Here is an 18,961-nt window from a genome sequence, read left to right as displayed (position 1 = left end):
ATGTCGTTGCAGTAAGGTGAATCTGCTGCGCACAGATCTATCAAGTGGTGTCAATTCATACTGTGCATTCTGCACTGACTTTTTTCTCAACGAGTGTTTTGTTGTTTGTTATATTTTTTTTGTAGTTGATTGCTTGGATCCTTCCTGCTCCAACCACGGTGTTTGTGTTAATGGAGAATGTCTCTGCAGCCCCGGCTGGGGAGGTTTAAACTGTGAGCTTCCACGCGCCCAGTGTCCAGACCAGTGCAGCGGGCATGGCACATACCTTTCGGACACAGGGCTCTGTAGCTGTGATCCCAACTGGATGGGTCCTGACTGCTCCGTTGGTAAGAAAAATAACTTTTCAGTAGTTATATTTCTTTTAGCCTTCCAGTCTCTGGAGATTGAATGGTCCATGGCTCACTCAGGTTATATAAACCAGCAGCTTGACTGATACGCTGAGTGCCCCATTCATCATATAAGACAAGACATCTCAGTGTCCTATATTCAAATTCTCATACTGATTCTTACCTGGCCTGAAAAACCAAGGTAAAAGTAACATTTTCTTTATTCTTATATAATATTTGGTTAGAATACTGCAGTTTTGTCATTTTGAGCCATGATATATTGTTGTCCAGTTTCAAAACTCCATGAAAATTTTCATTTTTGTTTTCTTCTAGATCCATATGTACCTTAGTAATTACACTCTGGGTTGAAGCATATTTGTTTTCTCTTCCCCCACCCACCCCTAAGACTTGTGAATGAAAATTTAGCTAATATATATTGATGATATAGGACAAAAAAACAAAAACACTTGCTCTTTCAGTATGTCTGGTAGCTACAATTTGCGGTTTGGGTTATGTCTACTTGATAATAATGATTTATTATCTAGTGTTGCATTTAGTGTTGCCAATTCAAACTGTTCCCAGCATGGCAGTTATTCAAAGTAGTTGTTATCCTCTAAGGATTGGATGAGTTTTTGAGTGACATATGTTTACAGAAAAGTTTTATCATATTTTGCAATGATTTCTCTTGTTGGGATTCTCAACACACCAGCAAAAGGTTTCCTAAGCAAAGTTAAGCCCTTCTTTGGAGAGCCAGTTTGGTGTAGTGGTTAAGTGTGCAGACTCTTATCTGGGAGAACCGGGTTTGATTCCCCACTCCTCCACTTGCACCTGCTGGAATGGCCTTGGGTCAGCCATAGCTCTGGCAGAGGTTGTCCTTGAAAGGGCAGCTGCTGGGAGAGCCCTCTCCAGCCTCACCCACCTCACAGGGTGTCTGTTGTGGGGGAGGAAGGTAAAGGAGATTGTGAGCCGCTCTGAGACTCTTTGGAGTGGAGGGCGGGATATAAATCCAATATCTTCATCTACCTCACAGGGTGTCTGTTGTGGGGGAGGAAGGTAAAGAAGATTGTGAGCCGCTCTGGGACTCTTCGGAGTGGAGGGCGGGATATAAATCCAATATCTTCATCTACCTCACAGGGTGTCTGTTGTGGGGGGGAGGAAGGGAAAGGAGATTGTGAGCCGCTCTGAGACTCTTCGGAGTGGAGCGCGGGATATAAATCCAATATCATCTTCTTCTATGTCCATTGAAGTCACTCTGGGTGTCACTCTGCTGAGGATGGCACTGTTAATGACTCCGTTCCCAAATATCTGCGACAAGAGGATACCTGCTGGTACAGTGCAAAGCCATTAACCATCCATAAATCTAGGAGACTGCTAATGGTCATGGCCATGAGGAAATAACCAACTTTCTGGGTTTTCTTTTTTCCCCCCTAGAAGTGTGCTCTGTAGACTGTGGCACTCATGGTGTCTGCATTGGCGGAGCATGTCGCTGTGAAGAAGGCTGGACAGGGGTAGCTTGTGACCAACGCGTTTGCCATCCCCGCTGCACAGAGCATGGAACCTGTAAAGATGGCAAATGTGAATGTCGAGAGGGCTGGAATGGGGAGCACTGCACCATTGGTAGGCAAACGACAGCCACCGAAACAGGCACATATTGCTTTATTTTCATAACTCGTAGAAACATAGTTACTATTGTGTGTGGTAATGGGCTGTCCCTTTATGGACCCGGATGCTTCCACGAATTAATCCTGCCTCTGAAACCAGAGCAGACAAATATAGTTTAAACGGAGTACTTCGTTTAAATCTTTCACCGAAGGTTTAAAAGATATGCCGAAATGACCCGCTACTTATTGAATTCTCGTTGCTGAAAGACATGGTTCCACTTTGTCTTCAACGGCAGGACAAGTTTCTAAACTAAATTTAACTAGACGTTTCTTTTAGTGAATGTCCTTTTTTTTTTTTTTTTTTAGTTCACTTCCTAATCTGGTGCTTCCCTCCTATTATGTGTTCCATTCAAAACACATTTCCACAATACCCATCATGAGCTGGGGTCAAGTTGAGGGGGAATCTCCCTCCTGTTGCTACAGAAATAGCTCCCTAGCATTTTCAAGTGTTGTGGTGGGACAGTGGGCATAGTGTTTGCCTATAGACTGAAACAGCATGGGAAGGCCGAGCCAATGCTGCTGCATGCTGATATACCCTTTCCTAACAGCATGCTGCTCAGTACAGATTTGGCACCATGCAGAGCGCCGTGACTAACACAATTGCATCTCCACTGTGATGTGTCAGCTTAGAAAATAATAACAAACATATACTGCTTCAAATGTTTGTGACTGTTTTTTGAATTTTAAACCTAAATTACTTAATTTATCTCTGCAAAATATAGGTTGTGCACAGAAAACTCAGGCAGAAGCTCACAGTTTATCTCTGTGGTGGACAAAAGTTGTACATGTCTTACTGATTAGATATTTATTTGAAAATCTGGAAGAAAAAAGCCCATCGTGGATCCTGCGTATCCCTCAGAATATGCAATTTAAAATCAGTGTGTTTCTTTGCTTTCTCCTTCGCCGTATCATTGCTTTAATTACCCAGTTCTTTCCAAAATATCCTAAAAGTATTACCCAAAATGCTATGGGTTTTTTTTTTAAAAAAAATTGTATTTGGTGGGGGATGGGGTATAAAAAGATGTATTATGAGATCAGAAATTCTATGGCAAGTGGAGACCCTAAATGGACAGCCCTTTGACCAGTGAACTGTGTTTTGTTGTAAGCCGAAGTTCTATGGATGTGTCTGTCAGGTTTTTGTTAAGTTTCTTTAACAGTTTCTTTGGGTAGTTAAACCTTTTGGGAAACAACCATACATTGAAAAAAAGAGACAACCTTTGGAATTAATTCTGTGCCCTGCATATATATCTTGAAAATGATCCAGAAGTATGCAACATTTTTCAGTACTACTTACAAGCCCTGAAATCAGTATTCCCAAGCACTAGCAGATTGGGTTACTCGCAGAGCAAGCCTCTGTAATGTTACTGCAGTCTAAATCCATTGCTAACAAAGGACATTGAATTGCACTGTTGGCTTCCTGCTACTTCTGTGCCATTTTTCTCATCTGGTACGTTTATATTTCTGTAGGTGAATTCAAAGAATTTATATGGGCTTTGTATCTTGATTAACCTGCTATTCCAAAAAGGTTTACCTTCTTCCAATAATTGTCTTAATGTGTTTATCTTTAGAAATGTTTTAATGTCTTTTTCTGTATCTGGATTGTCTTAGTTTGCTGTTACTGTGCACACAAAAAGATGGATTAATGTTGTTCAGATAAGATTCGTGGTAAGTATTACTTATATTGATTGGTTACCCTTTCCAATTATAAATTATAAGGGACAAATACCCCCTTTTTGGACAGGTATATAAATTCTAGCAATGTGTGAAGGGTTATAATATATAAATATTACAACTAATATATAAATCATCCAAAAGGAGGGCCTGGTGTGACTTTGTCCATGGGGTCGCAAGGAGTTGGACTCGACTGTGCGACTGAACAACAAATGAAGGGTTACAGGTATAGAGAAGCACAGTCTTTCATACAGGAATAAGGAAAGGGTGACAGGTTTGGGAAAGACTTAGGGAGATAACCTGGTTTGTAAGTTGATCCTTTTCCCTTTGGGGCCAAAAGTAATATTAGGGAAGCTAAAGCTATGGCAATCCATTGCAAGAACATGATCTGGATACTTTACCTGCCTACAAGCCTAAACTTGGGCAGCTGTAATGGACAGAAAGAAAGACCTCACATCCGTAAGTCACTCACCGTGAAGTTTATCTTCTTAAAAATATGATGAGCAGCAGATGGAGAGGCGAGGCGGCAATGCCAGGTGGATGAGAAATCATGGGAAAACAATAAATAAAAGCAATCAGCTTCTTTATTCCATTTGTGAATTTGTTTGAATTCTTCAACTATATCATAACACGCAGGCAGCTTGGAAACGGCACTATTTTGGTGACAGAGCATCCCTGGTAAGATCATGTCTGGAGTACATTATTAGAATCTAAGCATCACAGTGCAAGAAAGACAAATGTAAACTGGAGAATGTGAAGAGAAGAGGCAACGGCTCTAAAAGGAAAAACATTTCAGAAAGAAAAGAATGCTTTAGCTCAGAGAAAATAAGATTTGTGTGCATAGGAAGTTGTAAGACATTTAAGTGAGTGGAAAAACAATCCTTCTGCCTGAATCACAGGGTGGGGAAACACTGTTTTTAAACTATAGGAGACAGAATCAGATAGAACATTGGGGAGGGACGGTGGCTCAGTGGTAGAGCATCTGCTTGGGAAGCAGACGGTCCCAGGTTCAATCCCTGGCATCTCCAAAAAAGGGTCCAGGCAAATAGGTGTGAAAAACCTCCGCTTGAGACCCTGGGGAGCCACTGCCAGTCTGAGAAGACAATACTGACTTTGATGGACTGAGGGTCTGATTCAGTATAAGGCAGCTTCATATGTTCATAAGGCGGAGCATATTTACTACTACTAGAGAATTATAGCAACTGAAAACAGGAAAGTTGTGAAATAATATATAAATCATTCAAAAGACTTGCCTTTAAACATGTTTATTCCCAAGCTTAAGTATATATAAGTGCATTTCCCTTGCCTCATTCTCTCTGCTCCTCTGCTGTAGACTTGCCGACATCAGTGTGGTGTCTGGAAATATAGAATTACAACTGATCTCCAGACCACATAGATAAATTCCCTGAAGAAAATGGTTGTTTTGGAGGGTGGACTCTATGATATTAAACCCTCTGAAGTTCTTCCCCAAACTCGACCATCTCTAGGCTTCACCCCAATATCCCCAGGGATTTTTCAAACCACAGCTTCCAATCCCACTCTGTTGTGTCTTTTCTCCTCCCCCTGTCATGTCTAGGTGGTAATCTCTTTGGGGCAGATACTAGCTTTTGCTTTTGTGACTTTGTAAAGCTACATATCTCTATATCTAATTCCCAACATGGCACATGGAGGGAAAAGAGATTATCCTGCACACACGGGCTACTCCCCAGGTATGCAGAAAACTCTTAAATGTTAAAAAAAAAAACTTCACAAAGGATACGTAAATCCCCCCAAAAGTAAAACAGCATTTTCTGCACCTGTGCAGAGAACACACTTAGACTGATTCCCCACTCACCCTGTTCAAGTCTCATTTCTCCTTTTCCTGTAGTGCTTCTGCTGCCCCGGGGCAGCGAGTTGCCCTGCTTCTTTTTTTTACTTTTTAAAAGTTTTATTGATTTAAACTACAAAAGAAAGAAGCATTGCAGAAAATACATTAAAAAGAGGGAAAGGGGGGAAAGGGGGCCTTGACAGAATGGGGGGAACAGAAACAGAAACCAGTACAAATGTATCAGTTATAACTCCACCTCCCAATAAAACGCTCAGATCATTCCACCTGCAAGTATAAAAATCTCCTTAAATGTTACCTTCCTTTCTTCCTTTACCAGAATAAAAAAGGAATGATTTCTTTTAATAAACTAGTAAAGCAAGGTAAATCTAAACACTTCTTCTTAAACCCAAATTAAATATAACCAGTTAAGAAAAAAGATTTTTCTTTCAAAACTATCCCAACACCAATTTTATCTAATTTAACTTAAGCTATTATAAGCACAGATTAGATTGTTGATTTAGCAAAATCCTTATTAGAAAAGCACATAAAAATCATTTTGTGATCCTTAGCAAATTACATAAAATACAACTGAATAATTTGTCTATCTCAGTCTAACCCATTTCTCCTAATAACATATTGAAAACAAGTCTGCCAAATTACCAAATCTACCAAATTCCACAGCAATTATGCTATCTGCCTTTTCAACCTTTAATCCTACACTTATATCATTATAAACAATCTCACTAAATAGGCATACTGTAAATACATCTACTATATAAAGAAATATGTTATCTGCACTCATTAACATTACTTCTTCAAAATCTCCCTTATTCTTTTAGAATCTAACCTCTGTTCATTATTAATGGTTACATGTTTATTTATTCACAAGGGGAAATAAAAGAACCCAGATTCCAGAGTCCTTCTTCCCAAAGATTAAAAACTTTTAAGTTCCTTTGATTTCTGCACCCATATTGCATCCGAGGCAACCCATTTAACCACAGTTTGTCTTTTAATATCACATTTCACTTCTTAGTCAGAGTTCCTTGTCCAGCCATTCACCAACGCAGAAAAAAAAATTCAAAATCCTTTTTCCGAAAGGCTTTCCAAATCCCAATTTATTGATTGGAGTGTAGCTTTTCTCTTCTCAACATGGCCTGCCTCCTCAACCACAGGGGGAAGAATTCATTGCCATTTTTCCCTCTCAGCCTAATTTTACTGTATCTTAATTTCCGGTCTAGTTTTGAAAATGTGTCACAAGAGACCATCTTACTTTTCCTTTGTTTATTTCGAAGAGTATCACTTTCCCCTTCCAATTTCACAGCCGTCAATACAGTCTCTTTAACAGTCGACCCCTGTAGGTTTAGTTTCATTATCTGTCAGCATAAAACAATTCATTTGGTCTTTAAGGAGCTACATAAATGAGATAAGATCTTTTTTCAGATAAATGACATTTGAACAGGTATCTTTTCCATGTGACATTTTGTTAAGCGGTGCCATTCCTGGTATCAAAACTCAGTCTCTTAAATCAGATCGTAAATTCGCTTCAAGCTCCTGTTAATCCCCATTCCACAACAGCTCCAACTGAAGTTTCAGAAACCATTCTTTCAAATACAGTCAGGCGATAGAGACAGAACTCTCTACAATATATCTCCTTTGTGTTCAGATCGTATTGCAACTTCTTAGTAATCTCTTTAATGTATGTATGTCCAATTATAATCCGGGTCAATTTTAGTGATTATATTCAATCCAGTTTAAATAATTAAGACTGCTTGTAGCATTTCGAGGCTGCTTCTAAATCATTTGAGCTGTCTTTCATTGCTATGCAGAGTGCCCCATCAGGGAGTAGAATTAGAAAAACACCTACTTGTTAAGTAGAGTCATCGCTTTAGGAGTAGAAAAATGCTGCTTCAAAGGCGTACTGGAGAAAGTGAAAGCAAAAAAGCAGTCGGGCGTTCTTCTTTTTCTGCTGCTATGCCAGCTTTCATGGCCGTGGAGCTTCAGGACGTACAGAGAGCAAAGGGGGCAGCTGCCACTGGACCCCCCCCCCCCGGTAAATGTCCCATGCCGAAGAAAAAGCCTCTCCGGGCTTTTTCTATGGGGGCATCATTTCTGTGACACCCCTCCAATGGCCAGACTCAGAGTTGATGCAGAGAGACGATCTGCAAGCAACTCTGAAGCCAAGATGACGGATCCCGGAAGTCCTGCCCTGCTTCTTTTCGAGTTCCCTCCGCAACCGGCAGAAACCAGTTTTCAGAGGAGCTTGCCTGCCACAGAGGGAACTTGAAAAGAGGCAGGCCAACTCACTGCCCCAGGGCAGTTTGTGCAAAATCCAGCAGACAAGGAGCAATAAGACTGGAACAAAGCGAGTGGGGAATCGGTCTTACTCTTTAAAACAGTGGCGGACCTTGATGGTGGCAACTGGTTCTGTCTGTGACAGCAGCTTCTGGTGTTTAAGTCCTCTGTAAGAACTACAGCTCCTTCAAGGCCCCAGGAAGAGCACCAGATGCTTCTGGTCATCCCCTCCTGTTCAGGGCCACCAGAGCTCTCTGGGCTGCTTGGTGGGGGGGGGGGGAGAAGAGGAAAAAAAAGGGAAATTGGCTTGTGGGAGGGAGAAAGAGAAAAAATAGTGTATTGGGTTGCGGAGAGAAGGAAAGGGAAAGACAGGAGAGGAGGTACAAAGCAAAGGTGGGGAAATGCCTCCTCCCCACAAGTTTCTTGCAGATCCCCACTTGTACATTACTAATACCAGATAAGCAAAAGTAACAACACAAATAAAGCATTGTATTAAATGGAACCAGGGCTTTTTTTTTTTTTTTGAGCAGGAATGTGCAGGAACACAGTTCCAGCTGGCTTGGCCAGGGCTCTGGCTCAAAAAAAAAAGGTCTCCGGCAGAGGGAAGGCACTAGGCAGTCACAGGCTCCCAGACCATGTTCTCTGTCATCTTGGCTGCCTCCAGCCTCCAGTGGGCTTGCAAAGATAGTGAGAGATGTGAAGCTGCCTGTGAGCGCCCCCTCCTGGGAGAAGCTGGGCCTGCTGCTGGCCACTCCACCACACGTGGCTCTCTCTCTTGGACTGTATTTCGTTTGGGGGGGGTGCGAAACAAGGTCTCTCATTGGGCTGTGTGAGAACGCACGTCCATGAAATGCAGCTGATGGAACTGTACTGTTCTGTGTCAATGTGCAGAAAGCAACCTACTGAACAAGTGATGTCACTTGTGGTGATGGCAAGGGGTGTGGCATAATATGCAAATGAATTCCTGCTGGGCTTTTTCTACCAATAAAAAAAAAGCCCTGAATGGAACAGAGTGACACCTTAGCAAGGAAACCTCTCAATCACACAAGTTGCGGTAAGCCAGGAAGCTATCGCATCTTAGTGCTTTTCAAACGTCTCAGTAAGTTGAGTGAATATGTATAATGAAAGAAGTGCTAATGCAAAATTTTATGCACCATTTGAAAAATGTATGTGCACTGTTTATCTTCCCCTTTAGCCACACTGCCTTATATAAATGATGTAAATCCCCAAGTTCTCTATAAATTGCATTATATAACTACCCTCCCTTGCCTGCACCTGCTAAATTAACAGAGGAAAAATAGCTCCCTGCGGTGATAATGAAGGTCTGAGATGTACTTATTAAGTGATTACAATCATGGATAAGGTTATAACCAAACAATAGGACAAAACCTTACAAGGAATAAAAGAAATTACAACATAACTAAGCAACAACAAAGAGAAAGATGCCAGTGCTAAGTAAATCTTGAATATATAAAGGGCTTTTTTTTTTTTTTGCCTTTGCATAACTTTTCTTAAACCCTGTTTCAAAACAGATCAGGCACTCCATTAACCAAGATTCTCACACCAGCCCTCTTAAGGTGACAAGGTGTGATAGGCTTTCAAGAGTGCCCAGTAAACTTCAATACTTCCATACTGTATTCCGGTAAATTGGAATACTGTGTGCAATTCTGGTCACCGCACCTCGAAAAGGATATTATAGCATTGGGAAAAGTGCAGAAAAGGGCAACTGGAATGATTACAGGTTTGGAACACTTTCCCTATGAAGAAAGGTTAAAACGCTTGGGGCTCTTTAGCTTGGAGAAACGTCGACTGCGGGGTGACATGATAGAGATTTACAAGATTATGCATGGGATGGAGAAGGTAGAGAAAGAAGTACTTTTCTCCCTTTCTCACAATACAAGAACTCGTGGGCATTCGATGAAATTGCTGAGCAGTCGGGTTAGAAAGGATAAAAGGAGGTACTTCTTCACCCAAAGGGTGGTTAACATGTGGAATTCACTGCCACAGGAGGTGGTGGCGGCTACAGGCATAGCCAGCGTCAAGAGAGGGTTAGATAAAAATATGGAACAGAGGTCCATCAGTGGCTATTAGCCACAGTGTGTGTGGAGACTTAAAGATTAAAACCCTCTCCACAGGGTTTGCTGCACAAACCTGCAATATGCATCATACGTAATGAGATGCATGATCCGACTCAGAGGTTCAAACCACTGCTTAGTTATTAAGAACATAAGAGAAGCCATGTTGAATCAGGCCAACGGCCCATCCAGTCCAACACTCTGTGTCACATAAGGACATAAGAGAAGCCATGTTGGATCAGGCCAATGGCCCATCTAGTCCAACACTCTGTGTCACATAAGGACATAAGAGAAGCCCTGTTGGATCAGGCCAATGGCCCATCCAGTCCAACACTCTGTGTCACATAAGGACATAAAAGAAGCCCTGTTAGATCAGGCCAATGGCCCATCCAGTCCAACACTCTGTGTCACAGAAGAACATAAGAGAAGCCATGTTGGATCAGGCCAGTGGCCCATCCAGTCCAACACTCTGTGTCACATAAGAAGCCATGTTGGATCAGGCCAATGGCCCATCCAGTCCAACACTCTGTGTCACATAAGAACATAAGAGAAGCCATGTTGGATCAGGCCAGTGGCCCATCCAGTCCAACACTCTGTGTCACATAAGAGAAGCCATGTTGGATCATGCCAATGGCCCATCCAGTCCAACACTGTGTCAAATAAGAACATAAGAGAAGCCATGATGGATCAGGCTAATGACCCATTCAGTACAACACTCTGTGTCACACAGTGGCCAAAAATATTATACACACACACACACACATATATATATATACACACACATGCACACACACACACATATATATAAACACACACACATACACTGTGGCTAATAGCCACCAATGGACTTCTGCTCCATATTTTCATCCAACCCCCTCTTGAAGCTGGCTATGCTTGTAGCCGCCCCCACCTCCTGTGGCAGTGAATTCCACGTGTTAATAATCACCCTTTGGGTGAAGAAGTACTTCCCTTTATCCGTTCTAACCCAACTGCTCAGCAATTTCATTGAATGCCAATGAGTTCTTGTATTGTGAGAAAGGGAGAAAAGTACTTCTTTCTCTACCTTCTACATCCCATGCATAATCTTGTAAACCTCTATCATGTCACCCCGCAGTCGACGTTACATCAGGGAATGAAAAGGGAACATTAAAGCAACCTGGAAAATGACATTTATATAATATAGCATGTGTACAACAACAATCCTATGACAATTAGGTTGCCTAATGTTTTAATCCAACTCCCAAATACTTAGGAATGCCAAATACAATCAGATATGGATGATGATGCAGCTTTATCTATTACCATTAATCTGACAGACTGCTTATTGTTTTGGATAGTGTTTTGAGTAAAAAAAAGGTAAAGGTAAAGATAGTCCCCTGTGCAAGCACCAGTCATTTTCGACTCCGGGGTGACTTTGCTTTCACAACCTTTTCACGGCAGACTTTTTACGGGGTGGTTTGCCATTGCCTTCCCCAGTCATCTACAATTTCCCCTCAGCAAGCTGGGTACTCATTTTACTGACCTCGGAAGGATGGAAGGCTGAGTCAACCTGGAGGCGGCTACCTGAACCAGCTTCCGCTGGGATCGAACTCAGGTCGTGAGCAGATGGCTCCGACTGCAGTACTGCAGCTTTACCACTCTGCGCCACGGGGCTCTTGGAGTGTTTTGAGTAGGTCATGTTAAAACATTTGTCATTTAGGTAGTATATAAACATAATGGGTTTTCCACAGGGAATAAAAGTCACAATTATCAAGAATATTACTGGCATCTTTCTTAGCTCCCTACTTCTATCGCTAAATCAGTATTCAACAAATCTATGCCCAAAGCATTGTGTTGCCTTCCAGCGCTGCTGGATATTTTGTCCCATTAGAATGCTCTGTGTGTCAAAGATTTCTTTTTCCGTACTGATTTTCTCGAGGTAATTACAATAATCACAATAAAAAGCAGAAACAATTTACAGAAGAGAAGGGATGGTTTGAAGGTAAGAAAGAGGAAAGACATTACTTCTGCCACCAATTCTCAGGGAGCAGTGGGAATAGGGAGTGTCAGTATTTTTCAGTTATGTATTTCTAGCCCTTTCAATCCCATCTACACGGAAGTGAGAAAAAGAACATGACTAGATCAGCAACAGCAGATAACACAAATCCTGCATTCTGGTAAATCGACAATGTCTCATTAATAGAGATTTAGTTCTCTGCACCTTGCACGATCAATATTGTATCTTCCTTAGTGCTAGGAGAAGGTACAGCATTCGGGCTAGGTTCTGCTGAAACGGAATTATGATGAAATAATATTCTGATTGCTTTGCAGTTCTACGTACACACCGTCGTCTTAATCACAGGAACATCCAACACAGATTTTCACCAGCTGGTCTCTTTTTCATCAACCTGAAACTCCATCTGTAATCATGCACACGGACTAGAGAGGTACTTCCTCTCCATCTTGGTTGAAAGTGCAAGTGCTGTAACTATAGTTCAGCAGGTAGAATGGCTATTGGTCACTGTAATATTGTCTAAGCTTATGCTCAGATCCAGTTCGCATTAACAGAGCAAGAGGTAGGTTAAGCAAACCATCCAAAATGTCCAGTCGCAGTTTGAGTGGGGAACGCCAACACAGCTCTCTATTGGTGCGCCACAGAATCCCATTTTGCTCCCTATATTTTTTTGATATATGTAAAATGGTAGATTGAGGAGACTTGGAGTCATAGTATGTTGATGTCACCCAATTCTATTGCTGTTTTTTTTTTACCTGAATCAGATGGAAGAGATACATCTGCTGAACCAGTTGCCAAAAGCTGGTACAATGGATAAGACTGAAGCTGAATCTAAACAAGATGAAAGTATTGTTAGTAAGGAGTCCACCTGGATAGTGGTTTGATAAGAGTTGTAGATTGGGGACCATGCATTCTGAAATGGGTCCTAAGCTTGCTATTAGGGATGGACACAAACAGGGGAAATGATGGTTCACGTTGGTTCATGGTTTGTTTGAATTTCTGAACGGGTTCATGGTTCATTTCATTTGTTTGGTTCAGGAGGTGTAGAGATGCCAAGCTAGAGATGCCAAACTCACGAGGAGTCTTCAGCAGGCTTTCGTCCACCTGCTCTCCAAGTTTGGTGAATGTTGGATTTGGAATGTCTCAGTTATAGCCCCCAAAGCAGGTGCCCCCAGGAAAGATCACCTTCAGCTTTCTCATGACAACTAACTCTTCCATCTTCGTGCTGCAAAGTGAAAGCTGAGTCAGGGGATCTGCTCCCACAGAGCAGAATGGGAGATTCAGAACTGCCAATCAAGCAATGGACAAAACTGCTATGGGTATTTCTAGGGTCCCCAGAAGTCTACCCCTAGCATTGCCTAGAAATGGATGGAATCGATGCCAGGCAGTTTTGTAAACAAACTGCAAAAAATGAAACAAATGATACACTGCAAAAGAAATGTGATTTGTTTTTGAATCAGGGATGATACAATTCCACGAATCTGTTCTAAACAAAGCATGAATCAGCCAGTTTATTGGTTCGTGCTATACCCTACTTGCTAGTGGTCTACCTAGCCTATTTGGCACTCCCTCCTCTGTTTTTTTTTCCCATCAAGTCACAAGTGAGTTATGGCAACCCCATAGGGTTTTCAAGGCAAGATACATTCAGAGGTGGTTTGCCATTGCCTGCATCAGCCCTGCTGATCTTCTGAGATGTGACAAAATCAGACTGTGCTGGGGCTATCCAGGTCAGGGCCTCTCCTCTATATGACAAAATTATTTTCAGTAATAATCATGAAATGAAATGAATAATAATGTCCAGAAAATAAATTCAGGTGGGCAGCCATGTTGGTGTGAAGCAACAGAACAAAGTTTGGTCTTAAAGGTGCCGCTGAACTCAAACTTTGTTTCAGTGGCCAGAAAAGAAATGCAGAGAGTGAAAAAATTTCTTGTATTTAACTTTGTATATATAATCATGCCAGTAATAAGATTCAAATTCCAACACACTGTTGCATCATGAGAACCAGAAAGGTGTAGTGGTTAAAGTGTCAGACTAGGATCTGGGAAATCCAGGTTTTACATGCCATGGAAGCTTGCTGGGTAACCTTGGGCCAGTCATATTACTCTCAGCTTAGGCCTGACCTGGATAACCCCAGAATAGTCTGATCTCATCAGAAACTAAGTGGGACCAAACTGGAGGCAGGCAATTGTGGACTGTGAGGAATCTCTTATTTATATTCATTAGAGATCCATTGTTGGCCTCTGTTGATGTTTACTGAGGTTGTATGGACATATTATTAACGAGGAGCCTCTTTAATCATTTGTATACTGAAAGTTTATGTATTACATGAATGCCTACACTCAAGTAGGTGGCTCAGTTTGGTGGCTCAGTGGTAGAGCATCTGCTTGGGAAGCAGAAGGTCCCAGGTTCAATCCCTGGCATCTCCAAAAAAGGGTCCAGGCAAATAGGTGTGAAAAACCTCAGCTTGAGACCCTGGAGAGCAGGGGAGGGATGGTGGCTCAGTGGTAGAGCACCTGCTTGGGAAGCAGAAGGTCCCAGGTTCAATCCCCAGCATCTCCAAAAAAGGGTCCAGGCAAATAGGTGTGAAAAACCTCAGCCTGGAGAGCAGGGGAGGGACGGTGGCTCAGTGGTAGAGCACCTGCTTGGGAAGCAGAAGGTCCCAGGTTCAATCCCCGGCATCTCCAAAAAAGGGTCCAGGCAAATAGGTGTGAAAAACCTCAGCTTGAAACCCTGGAGAGCCGCTGCCAGTCTGAGAAGACAATACTGACTTTGATGGACCAAAGGTCTGATTCAGTATAAGGCAGCTTCATATGTTCAGTATATATGTTCATATGTTCAATAAGTAACTCTTTTTGTATGATTTCATACTTTGTAAATATATGTAATTATTCCTTAATATTACGAGTACATAGCATTTTCATCAAGGCATCTTTTGTATAAATTGGACTGGTTGCAATACTGTGATCCCCTCTATGCTTATCTGCGAGGAAGTCAGCATACTGAGTTTGGAGGAAGTTGTGGACCTAAGAGCTATTGATTTAGTTAGACTTTGAGTGTGACTAATTTCCTCTAGATTGCACTCACTGTTGAGCATTTCCTTTTCATCCACTTGTAAGATAAAAATAATTAATTGTATGTAGATGTTGCTGATAATCAATAATAGATTGTTGTTCGTTACCACCAAGAAGCAAAGTCACGGAGCACTTTTAGCTGTGTTTCGACAATGGTTTGATGTGTTTTTGTTTCCTTCTCTTTCCTGTCCACATGAAAAATATGTGGTCTTTTTTCTCTTGCCACTTCTAAACGGCAATCAGTGTAACTTTCAACCATACACCTCTGTTCCATCCAGGACTTCAAAAAACTGCATCCTGTAGATATTTTTAAATAATTTCTTGATCTAAATCATAGCATTTATCCCCCATAGTTGAGTTTCTGCATGGGATACATTGATCCCCCCCCCACACACACACACACACCAGTTCTGGAACTTGTATGAAACAAAACAAAAACAGAAATCAAATTGATCAAGCTGTTGATCTAACCTGCTGCAAGGAAAGGGCTGATTTTGCTGTTGTGTTCACTTGTACTTGTCAGCCATTAATGTTACAGCAGTGTTGTTTCCTGTGTGATTTTGTATCCTGTGGTGTCAAGCACCAGTTTCTGTCAGTGAATGAATTACATAGTATTGCTGGAGACAAAATAACAGATATATTTTTACTGTTGAGAGTCTGGTGGTAGTAGAGCTAAAACTGCTTGAGGTCAAATGCGTTTGGGCTGGTTTTCACCGTTTTAATTCTCAGCGGCACAAGAAAGAAACTTATTCCCATACCTGCAATAATTATTTTGCTTAAAAGTTTACAGACGATGCAGAATTGCATCCTTCTAACTCCATTGAAGTCAGTAGATTTGGAAGGGGATAACACCACTTAGAATGTCCCTGCTAGTATCATAATACTAATTCTGAGCTGAAACCCCCAAAATGTTCATACTGACAACAAAGTTGAACATAACCATATTTCCCCCAAATATAGAGAGAGTGCTGGAGTTTCAGAGTTCTTCCATGCATAACTTTGTGAAGTCTGTATTCTGCTGTGTTGGTGCTATACTCTTCTGATAAGTACATACCCTGTATAAGACTCTGCTAGTCCTAGGGCACTGAATGTTCATTTCAAGCCTCCCTTCTTCTCATTGGGCCATATGTCAATGCCATTTTTTTCTCATTTGAGAAAGTAACTGGTTTACCCCTAACGTTTTCAAAAACATTCCGTATTTGGTATCAGTTAAGATTTTTTTTTAATCTCAAAAAACTGGAAAAAAAGAACAGAAAAAGAAAACCAGAATCACAAAATGCAACACTCCTTCAGCAAATGCGATCCTCCCATTTGTAGTGCTTTTGGGGGCATTCAGTTGAGAAAGAAGTAATTTTTAGGAGCTTGAGCTGAACTAGTACGCTTCCCTTGCTGCTATGAGGATTCTGTCACCTCAGTTTCCAGACCAAGCTATTGGTCTGGGGACATGGAGAGAAGAGAAGAAAGAAAAAAGTTAATGGCCTATATATGTATTTATAAATTTGCTTACAAAACCAGTAAAAATAGATCAATTCAGTGACGCCAATAGAAAGAATGTCTGGAAACTCAAAACACCTGAAATTACACCTCATCCTAGGAAAATGTTAGTGTTAGGCCTTGGAAGAAGAGAGATGCAGCCATATCAAACACTGAAGCATAAGTACTCTTTTGTCATTGCTGTGTGACCTCTCCATGTATCAGAAACAGAGCAATTGCTCCCCTGCTTTTCTCCCCAGTGGCCAGCTGCCACAAGGTCCACATGGCATGTAGCTACTTCTGTGATCTTTGCCAGGAAATTTTGTGGCTGCTCTTTCTTTGAATTTGTTAATGAACTAAATTTTGTCAGATTTCAAGTGTCAGAAAGAGCATTAATCCAGTTTGCAAAAAAAAAAAAAAAAAAGGCTGGTGCGTATTATGCTTCTGTGGGGAATTTTCAGTTTTTTGTTTGTATGACCAGGTTCATAATGGGTTCAGATTTTGATGTTAAGGTGTTCATAACATGTTAGCGCACCAGAAATGAATTACATGGTTAGCTAACTTTGCCCCCCAAAGGTGTACTGCCACGACTATGGGGAAAAACTCCAGAAATGTCAGGTTTTGGCAGATCCTTGGGCCATTCCTCCATGCACCAGTGTCCACGGAAGTATACCCCAAAACCTATAGAATGCGCCGCATCAGAAGTGACCTGGAGTTCGGCCTCTAACCTCATCTCATCCCTCATCAGCATGCAGAAGACAGCAGTTTCAATATTCTGGGCTGGTTATTTTGCACTAAAGTTCAGAATCTAATAATCTTTTATATCAAGGAAATTAATTTCTCTGCACAAGAATTTGAAATATACACACAATTTTAACTTCAGAATGTACATTTTCAGCTTTACATGAGTTCTGAGACATACTGTAGATAAGATGCACAAGTAAGCTTTGTTTAGGTAGATATCAAATCACAAAGTTGTTAGCAAATACATTAAATAATAAAGGGGTTCGCAAAGTCAAATATTATATATATATTAGAGATATCTTTTTATTCTGAAACCACACATTAAAAATGAAAATAACTATTCTACTACCAGTTTAGTAGAGCCAGTTTGGTGTAGTGGTTAAGTGTGCGGACTCTTACCTGGGAGAACCAGGTTTGATTCCCCACTCCTCCACTTGCACCTGCTAGCATGGCCTTGGCAGAGGTTGTCCTTGAAAGGGCAGTTGCTGTGAGAGCCCTCTCCAGCCCCACCCACCTCACAGGGTGTCTATTGTGGGGGAGGAAGGGAAAGGAGATTGTGAGCCGCTCTGAGACTCTTCGGAGTGGAGGGCGGGATATAAATCCAACATCATCATCTTCTTCTTCTTCTAGTATTAACATTTTACTCAATTCTTTTTCTTTAAAGCTAGTGCTTTATTGATCACAAAAGTGGTGCAACATCAAAAGCCAGATCTCAAATTACTTGGAATCAGAAACAATTGCTGGAACCTTTGTGGAGAGAGTGTCCCACAAGGAATGAAATGATGTTATTTTTGTAAATTCAGTATGTGCAAACACAAAAAGAGTAAATGTCATAGATGACTGTAATACTCCCAGAGCCAAAGAGACATCAGTACAGACGAGAGAGCATTTCTTTTGTTTTCACCATAGGGAATGTTGAAAAGTGGTCCTTTCAGTGTTGCCAGCTTTTCTGCATGCTGTGAATACAAACCGAGCAGACATCTTTTGTTTACACTTTAATGAAACAAGACAGAATGTGTATTTGTGCTCTTACAGACCTGCTCCCTCTGGGAGCCAATAAAGAAATTAGCATCATATAGCACAAAGCCTTATAGCAGAAGACTATATGCTTGTTAACCGTTAAAGTTGGGAAACAGGGTTTTATTCATTTTTTTTTTAAAAAAAAAAAACATTGGTGCTTCTGGGATTTTAGCGTTCCATAGAGCTCTTTTTGTTTTTACTGCATGCTGTAAGTCAAAATTTATGTCACGATCATTATTTGCTGGTTTACAAAAGTGACGCACAACGTGAGAAACGTTGCTGCATTTTGATATGCTCTGCACTCCAGTGATCTTTTTTCAAAGATGTTTAGTAAAGGATGCAGGTAGAATAAGGGGAACGAGCCTTGTATTTTCTTGTTCCGTGGAAATTCTAAGAGATTGCCATCGATTTCAGACAGATCGACTCGTTTTGCTTTGTTTGCATTTCTTTTTAGAAGTTTGGAAAGCGCCCTGAAAACAAACGAAAGTTGCCATTGCTCTCTTTTTTTCTGATAAGCCTCGAAGATAAGAGTGAGGAAAGAAACAATGGCATAAATGTTAGATCTGTTGAATTCCTTAACAGGCATCGTTGGGAAAAAAAATCTAAAAGAAATTGGCTATTGCTTCCCTGGAATTGTCACTAATTGATTCATTTTCATAAAACCAATCCACATATCTCTGACGGTGACCAGCTCAACGGTGGGCCTATCCTAACAAACTAATGAGAGGAAAAACAATAAGATGAACGATATCAATTTTAAAAATACCTAGAGAAATGGCTTATGATCAAGGGCATTTACAATCTGCGACAGCTGAAACCAGCTGCAG

General features: G+C 41.2%; 1 protein-coding gene across 3 annotated transcripts in view; it reads left to right on the top strand.

Moving 5' to 3' along the window:
* Positions 1-18,961, top strand: part of TENM2 (teneurin transmembrane protein 2) — a 1,752,117-nt gene that overhangs the window by 1,549,013 nt on the left and 184,143 nt on the right. For all 3 annotated transcript variants that reach the window (XM_060240624.1, XM_060240625.1, XM_060240626.1), the window contains 2 exons: positions 126-326; positions 1,758-1,943. In XM_060240624.1, the coding sequence (XP_060096607.1) occupies positions 126-326; positions 1,758-1,943 (387 nt within the window). The remainder of the gene's footprint in view (positions 1-125; positions 327-1,757; positions 1,944-18,961) is intronic.

This window comes from Heteronotia binoei, chromosome 5 (assembly GCF_032191835.1).
Source record: "Heteronotia binoei isolate CCM8104 ecotype False Entrance Well chromosome 5, APGP_CSIRO_Hbin_v1, whole genome shotgun sequence".
In the NCBI taxonomy this organism is placed as follows: Eukaryota; Metazoa; Chordata; class Lepidosauria; order Squamata; family Gekkonidae; genus Heteronotia; species Heteronotia binoei.
Note: the sequence above shows the minus strand (reverse complement) of the source record. Positions and strands in the feature narration are given on the sequence as shown.